The following is an 8,222-nucleotide window of genomic DNA, read 5'->3' as shown; positions in this document are numbered from 1 at the left end:
CCAGCAATTAAATGTCATTCCACATTCTCTAGCCATCACCTGATGAGTTCGTCCGCTAATTTTTTGACCTCCCTAAACCTTCTCCTGTACGCTCCTGCGTCCAATTCCAGTTTTTGAAACTGCTTCCTTAACAGCCTTATAATCTACTGATTCCATTAAACTAAGACATGCATACGCCTCTCTAACTTTGACCTTAAATTTACTCTGAACCAACATAGCCCAGTCAATTTCATCCCATTCTTCCGTAGTTGCAAGTTTTTCCAACTGAATAAAGAAGTCCTCATCATCTTCTTGTATGAACTCAGGTAACTGACTTACTCTATCATCTTTATCTCCAATTCTTCTTCTTGAACCTCTTCTTTCCATTATTTCTAATTGCTTAAGTCTTAATTCTTTATCAGCCTGTATTTTCTCTTTTTCTGCCTATATTTGTATTTTCTTAAGCTCAAATTCTAATCTTAATCTCTCTATTGCAGCTTTTTCACTATTATCAACATCTTGAGGTTCCTGCAATATTGATAAGGACACCAAGTGGTCACTTGATTCTCTCTGCATGTCACTTTTGACATGTGTCAGCAGAGAACTTCCGGAATTTACTGCCACCTGGTTCAGTTCATCTTTATTACACTGGTACAGAAAATCCTGGGTTTCAATAAACTTCTTAACGTTATCTGCCATGTTTAAACACACTACATTTACACTGACTTGTTTAGAGAAATCTTCTCCATATATTTTAAGAGAGCACAGTAGAATATTAACCCACAACACATCGGACAGCTTGAATTGCATGGTTTCACAATTTCAGCTTCCTGGACTGTGTTTACACATATTCATATCCTGGACAACAGACTTCCACATATTCAGCTCCCTGGCGGCAGGTTTCACAGTTCACAATCTCGGACGGACCCCCATGTTACGTCCTGCCTCCGCCCCTTACATTAAAGGGTGTATAATCAGCCCATAGGCCCATTAGATCAGATAACTCTGAAATAACAGCTTCTGTTAACAGAGAGATTTGAGCTAGACACAGATTCCCTTACCATCTGGCTAATATCTCCTGACAGCTGACGGACGTAATTGATTACCTACTTTTCCCTCTTGTTACGTTGGTCAAATACCAAACACAGATACAAATCTGCAAAGATATATTCATAATAACAAAAATAAACATGGCTCTCTCGTATCATAAATAATACTATACATGATACAGTGATCTCTCTCTATATCACTTTACTTGATAACTCTTTGGCATATATACTGACCTCACTTGTATAGAATAAGGGTTGGAAATGACTGAGATGTGTACAGATTACATTATACATTTACCAACAACTTTGTTTCACATCCATCCTCTATGGCCGTTCCTTCCAGTTTCTATACAAATACTTCTTATCTCTTTTTCTTGTCTCTTACATATCTTTTGTCCTTCCATAATTTGTTATAATACTAAAAATATTTACTCTTAATCTGTTTCCGCTCTGATAAACAAAGTCTATTATATCAACATACAATGATAAGACTCTCAAAACAATATGATGTGCACTGGACATATCATTCCTCAAAGAAAACTGGACAAGATATAATGGATAACTATAACATTTATTGGTAAATAAGGTGGATAACTGTAACACTATCAAATATCAAACTTTATTGCATGTCACTGATATCAAGTATGTTTATCAGAACTCCAGCAGTCAGTTGTATAACAATTGTCTGACACATGAATGATTTTAGTAAAACCCGCGAAATACATTATTGTTTACAATACATTGTATTGTTGTATTATGGATCCAGAGTGTAATGTGGCTCATCATGAAATGCGTCAGTTAACTCCTGCTGTGACCTAACGTTAACACACAAGTGGCCAGCCTCATGTGTCACACACACACACACACACACACACCCAGTGAGTGCGTCATCTTGTGGTAAACAGAACAATTAGTTCTAGAAAATTCAGACTTAAAATCTGAGATAAAAAGTCTATCCACCTCTAGGTGGGCCTCATACATTACTGGTTGTCTGGTACAACATACAGGTGGCTCCCTCACTGTAGACGTCAGTCACCATACATTACTGGTTGTCTCGTACAACATACAGGTGGCTCCGTCACTGTAGACACTGTAGAATCTTTAGGTTTAGCCATAAACCTTAACTAAAGCAATATGGCAGCATGAACAAATTTTACGACTGAAATATCAGAGACGATCGAAATTAAGAGTGAATGAGAGCGATATAAACACACAGTTTAAAAGGACAAAGTATGAATGGCAGCCAGGGAATAAGAGGCCGCCCAGCTAAATTTAAAAGTTCGTGTTCAGTGGCAGAGTTAAATTAATTGTGGAAACTTCCATCGCTCTGGTGGAATCTAAATGCTATGTTTATCTTCAGCGACAGATATTAAAAAGGTTCATCTTTAAAGGATAGAATTTCAAAAATATCGTTGAAATAATTCACTTTAAAATTCTTCAGTTATGTGAAGCATTTCATACAACAGCTGTAATTTGACGGTGTTTAAAAGTTCGCTGGTGCATGGTAGTATAAAAGTGTTTAATTGACGAGGATAAAAGTTCGAGTTTTGATGAAGATTTGCACAAGTTTTTGTTTAATTGACGTATTTTCAATGTTTGTTTTTATATGACGTATCTAAATGGACTTTGTTGACGTAATACAGCTGGAAGATATACGTTCAAATGATCATGTTTAAATGTTCGTTAATGAATGAGGGAGTTAAATGGATAAATTTTAAGTTCGCGTTTCATGGAGTCGTTTTGAAACAATTTGTTGAAATGTCACAGTTTAAATGTTGGTATGTACAATGTTGACCAGATGGCGGTAGTGTGTAGACACAGCCATACCAGGTCGTATTTATCATCATTAAAGTCACCTTCCTTACTTATGGCGGCGATGAAATTCACTGGTTCTTGATTGTGCACCAATTAACCTATCAGATAATGGTACAATGTTTGCCTGGTGTTGCATATATCACGTCTGTTGTTGAAACACAAGAATGCCAGGTGACTTTGGGAGTGGATGATAATATAAAGATCAATATTAATGTGGGAAATCTTGAACCGCCATCACCAGACACAACACATGTGACGTCACGATGCCCCGCCTCCAGCCTGGCGCTGCTCTGTGTGTGTGTGTGTGTGTGTGACGTCCAGCGACCTATAAGTAAGGTCATTAGGCCTGCAAGCCTGTTTGATTGTTGACTGTGTAAAGTCCCTACATAATAATGACATAAAGACCTATAAGTACTACCTCGTCCTAGGGGAAAAGAAAGAAAGATGATTGTAAGAAAAGTTGGTAAGTGGTTTTTGTGTGGAGGTGGCAGAGCCAGTGGGCACAACATGCAGTGGTGCAGCCGCCAGAACCACTGCGAAGAAGAAAGGATACATTAGAGATAGTTCTTCCCCATAACATAGAACATATATATGAAATATAATATAATGACTTGGGTAACTCGTCAGCTGGACACCATAACGGAACCAACCCTAGGCCGAAACCACCCTCGATCCTGGCCAGCAGCATAATGATCAAATTGCTTCTCCCACCACACAACAACCAGCCCAGAGTGAGAGTAGCCACACCACGAAGCCAGCTCCGGCACAGAGTCCAACCAACGAACAACCTTATATCATCTTGATTATTTCTGTTTCCTTGGGAAAAATAAACAGTTGGTTAATTATGTTGTTATCATCACCAAGTAGATTGTAGATGGTCAAGTTAGTTATTTTGTTTTTCAAATAATTGGTCAGCCTTTTCCTGTTTTCACAATGTTTCGTGCAGTGTGTGAAGCGATGGTGTATTGGCAGATTGGATTGGCAGGTTTCGCATCTTGCTGGAAAGTTTGGGTTTATATATGGTTGTAGGTGAGTGTTGTGTGTGATGTATGGTTGTAGGTGGGTGTTGTGTGTGATGTATGGTTGTAGGTGGTTGTTGTGTGTGATGTATGGTTGTAGGTGGGTGTTGTGTGTAATGTATGGCTGTAGGTGGGTGTTGTGTGTGATGTATGGTTGTAGGTGGGTGTTGTGTGTGATGTATGGTTGTAGGTGGGTGTTGTGTGTGATGTATGGTTGTAGGTGGGTGTTGTGTGTGATGTATGGTTGTAGGTGGGTGTTGTGTGTGATGTATGGCTGTAGGTGGGTGTTGTGTGTGATGTATAGTTGTAAGTGGGTGTTTTGTGTGATGTATGGTTGTAGGTGGGTGTTGTGTGTGAGGTATAGTTGTAGGTGGGTGTTGTGTGTGATGTATGGTTGTAGGTGGGTGTTGTGTGTTATGTATGGTTGTAGGTGGGTGTTGTGTGTTATGTATGGTTGTAGGTGGGTGTTGTGTGTGATGTATGGTTGTAGGTGGGTGTTGTGTGTGATGTATGGTTCTAGTTGGGTGTTGTGTGTGATGTATGGTTGTAGGTGGGTGTTGTGTGTGATGTATGGTTGTAGGTGGGTGTTGTGTGTTATGTATGGTTGTAGGTGGGTGTTGTGTGTGATGTATGGTTGTAGGTGGGTGTTGTGTGTGATGTATGGTTGTAGGTGGGTGTTGTGTGTGATGTATGGTTCTAGTTGGGTGTTGTGTGTGATGTATGGTTGTAGGTGGGTGTTGTGTGTGATGTATGGTTGTAGGTGGGTGTTGTGTGTGATGTATGGTTGTAGGTGGGTGTTGTGTGTGATGTATAGTTCTAGTTGGGTGTTGTGTGTGATGTATGGTTGTAGGTGTGTGTTGTAGGTACAGTTGTGACGTAGACGGGCCAGAACGACTTCCTCTCTTCTGTTCTTCGTGTATCACCAGGTCGTCCAGTCCGTTACTTGTGGTTTATAATTTCTTTGTATAGTCAGACTGGTCCACTGACTTTGCCACAGAAGAAATATTGAATTCTTTCCCAAGGAAAGGCAGGAGCCCAGCTCCCGAGGGATCGAAACCACCTCTTCGAGTTCTGAGGTCGACTTAGGCAACCGGTCTGCCTGCTCATTGTTGCCGTATATATTGCAAATGACCAGCCAGGTACCTAGATCAAGATGATATCTTTATTACATGTATTAACTTTAGTAATGATATTACCATGAATTTTATTTGACTGTGTGGCCAGAGTTAATTGCCCTAAGGGCTGAAAGTGAATAAAAAAAAAATCATTGCTTTGTCATTATTTGAACTGAGTATGTAATCAATGGCTCGATCAGTAGCAAATAATTTTGCCTGAAGCATAGGATTCATTGCGTTTGGGAGTTTCACAAGACTCCTTAACCCTCTTCCTAGCCTCGCCGTACGAAATGTTGTTACGTGTCTTCATCTCACACACTTCCTTCTCGAACCTGAACCGAGGACATTCCCGGTCCCAGCTCGGATGGTTACCATTGCAATTGACACACAACATCCTGTCATTTGTACAGCTGTCAGCAGTGTGACCGTCGGTAGCGCACTTCCCACATTTAGCAGAAAACGAACAAGATTTTTCTGGGTGACCATAATGTTGGCATTTGAAGCAACGCAAAGAGTTCGGGATGTAAGGTTTTGCTTGGCAACGTAAGTAACCAACGAAGATCTCATCCGGGAGCTTTGATTGTCCAAATGTCAAATTTATCAAGGGCGTCCAACGTCGTGTGCCATTTACAAATTTGGTGATGTACCGGGCAGCCACGACATCAACGTCTGCCAGTTCCTTCACAATTTCGTCCTCCGACATATCCATGAGTTCCGGACAATAGATAATTCCCCAGCACGAGTTCGTAGATACTGGAATTGTGACCACGACCTTGTGAATATGGAATTGGGTCAACTTGAGCAAATCGGCTACCTGATTCGCCCACCTGACCTTGACCAGATCACCACTTGCCAGTTTCCTGACCATGTCAACGGGTCCTGACCAGCCATTAGTTACCTTCCTGATCAAGAAGGGATTGAGGGAGGCCAGGGGCGTTGAACCGGTCTCATGTATGTTAACAAATTTAACGTTCCTAGCTATGATGATGGGTCGTTCACTACCACTTCCCAGTACGGGGGCAGTGCATGGTTTCCCGTTATCCATCCTAACAGGGACCTAGTCCCAACCTGGGGTGGTGAGCCACCCCAGACAGTGGGGAAAAATGAACTACCTTACCCCCCACAAAAAAGATGAGGCAGTTGGTCGAGCAGTAAGGTTTTCAGAGTGGGGCCGGACGCACTAAGGCCAGGCTCAGTTCTCGTGCGGTCGGTGAAAGTTTAATCCTGCACAATCAACCTTATGAATACAAGTTGGACGCAACAGATATCAAGACTTATAAACCAAGCCAGGGTAAGCACGGGAGGAAGAGCTACTACCTGGCTACAAGGCGCAGCAGCGGTCACCACCGTGGCAGCAACGTGACTCTGATGATGATTGTGTCATGTTAAGTTCTTATCTTGATATTATATATATAGCATTACTGATGACCTTGAGACTACTCTTACATGTTCAATATATACTCATACAGTTACATTATCATTCTTTTAATTTCATTTTGTGTTTAGAAAATATATATGTCATTATAACTGTTACACACCATTTCAACAGTTCACAAACATAATAAAGTTATGTTTACATTTGAAAGACAGACAACAGGAGGCCTGATTGGCCCACGACTGGGTTGTCTGAAAAACAACAACAATAACTTGACAAGAAAAATTTGATTCTGCACATTAGCCTTCTAGTGTCCCCGTTATCGCTGTCGTTTATACGTTTATTTCTTGAGTTTTTCTCAAAGTATACCTTGATTTATAAGATATTTTTCTAAACGACTTTTGAAGGTATTTATGGTTTTAGCATTCACTACGTCTGACGGTAACTTATTCCAGTGTTAAACCACACCTATAGGAAAAGAAGCTTTATCCCACGTCCGTACTACATCATTTAGCTATTCCATTTCTCCTAGTAACGGCATCTTCTTGTATTTCGTAAAGATGCTCGATGCTTTATCGAACTTATTCAGAATTTTGAACACTTGGATTAAGTCGCTGCGAAGTCAACGTGTCTTAAGTGAGAAGAGATCCAGTCATTATAGCCTCTCTTCGTATACCAGATTTCTAAAGGATAAATGCCAGATTTATTCAACTTGCCTGTCGGCTGATAGAGAGAGAGAGAGAGAGAGAGAGAGAGAGAGAGAGAGAGAGAGAGAGAGAGAGAGAGAGAGAGAGAGAGAGAACATATCTACGAGTATTTACGATCACAAAAAAATACTGAAAACAAAGGCCCCGCCGGGAATCGAACCCGGACCAACTGTTTATGAGGTAGATGTGCTAACCACTACACCACGGAGCCACTTTGTTGTTCGGTTTTACGGCCATCGACCTATGAGGAAGGTCATTAGGCCTGCAACCCTATTTAATGTATAACTGATGTCATCTATCCTAAATGCCTATAAAAAAAAGTATAAGTGATTTTGATGTAATGATAATATAAATCATGATATATATAAGTAGTGGAAATAAAAGATCTGTGGATATTTGGCCGACGTGTCGGCAAATACCACCCAGTCGGCACAGTATCCACGGTTGCATTTTACCCAAGAATGCAAGAAGATAGGACAGGTTAGGGACAGGCTTCCACCATGACATACACACAGAATAGTTAGTCGGAGGTCCGCCGACTCAACACCATGGCGCAGCCGACCCGAAGGATGACCACCTCCCTCTAAGGCCGACCGCCTAATGAATGGACATGTCCACCCACCACCATGCGACCAGCCCAAGTAGGAGGAGCCGCACACCGAGGCCAACCCCGCCACAGTGGAGAATCCGCGAACCACCTTACATCATCTTGATTAATTCTGTTTCTCTGAGGAAGACCATCAACTTGTTAACAGTACTCGGGTTATCCCCGAGTACATTAATGATGTTAAAGGAAATGTTTTGGTTGATGTGATAATCTAAAAATTTTTCTTCTATATTGCTCATATCTTCTGCATTTTAGCTGTAGATGTTCTATTGTTGATGTCTGTTTACACTGTTGGCATACGGCTGGAAAGCTTTTGGTTGTGTATGGCTGCAGGTGGGTGGTGTAGGTACAGTTCATTCTGAGGCGGCCAGCACGACCTCTTCTCTTCTGTTCTTGCGGTACGAGGTCGGCCAGTCCGCCACTTCTTGCTTGTATTTCTTGTTGATGGTCAGGTTGGTCCACTGACTCTGCCACAGAAGATGGATTGATCTCTTCCCCAAGGAAAGGCAGGATCCCAGCTCCCGAGGGATCGGAACGGCCTCCTCGAGTTCTGAGG

General features: G+C 41.5%; 1 protein-coding gene across 1 annotated transcript; it reads right to left on the bottom strand.

Moving 5' to 3' along the window:
• Positions 1-5,173: 5,173 nt before the first annotated feature.
• On the bottom strand, positions 5,174-6,022 carry LOC139750074 (uncharacterized). The gene has a single exon (XM_071664409.1). It carries the CDS (start codon positions 6,020-6,022, stop codon positions 5,174-5,176), a length of 849 nt encoding a protein of 282 aa, XP_071520510.1.
• Between the last annotated feature and the right edge of the window lie 2,200 nt (positions 6,023-8,222).

The sequence above is a fragment of the Panulirus ornatus genome, chromosome 9 (genome assembly GCF_036320965.1).
Source record: "Panulirus ornatus isolate Po-2019 chromosome 9, ASM3632096v1, whole genome shotgun sequence".
NCBI classification, from domain to species: Eukaryota; Metazoa; Arthropoda; class Malacostraca; order Decapoda; family Palinuridae; genus Panulirus; species Panulirus ornatus.
The sequence above is the reverse complement of the archived record's forward strand: the minus strand, read 5'-3'. Positions and strand labels throughout refer to the sequence as shown.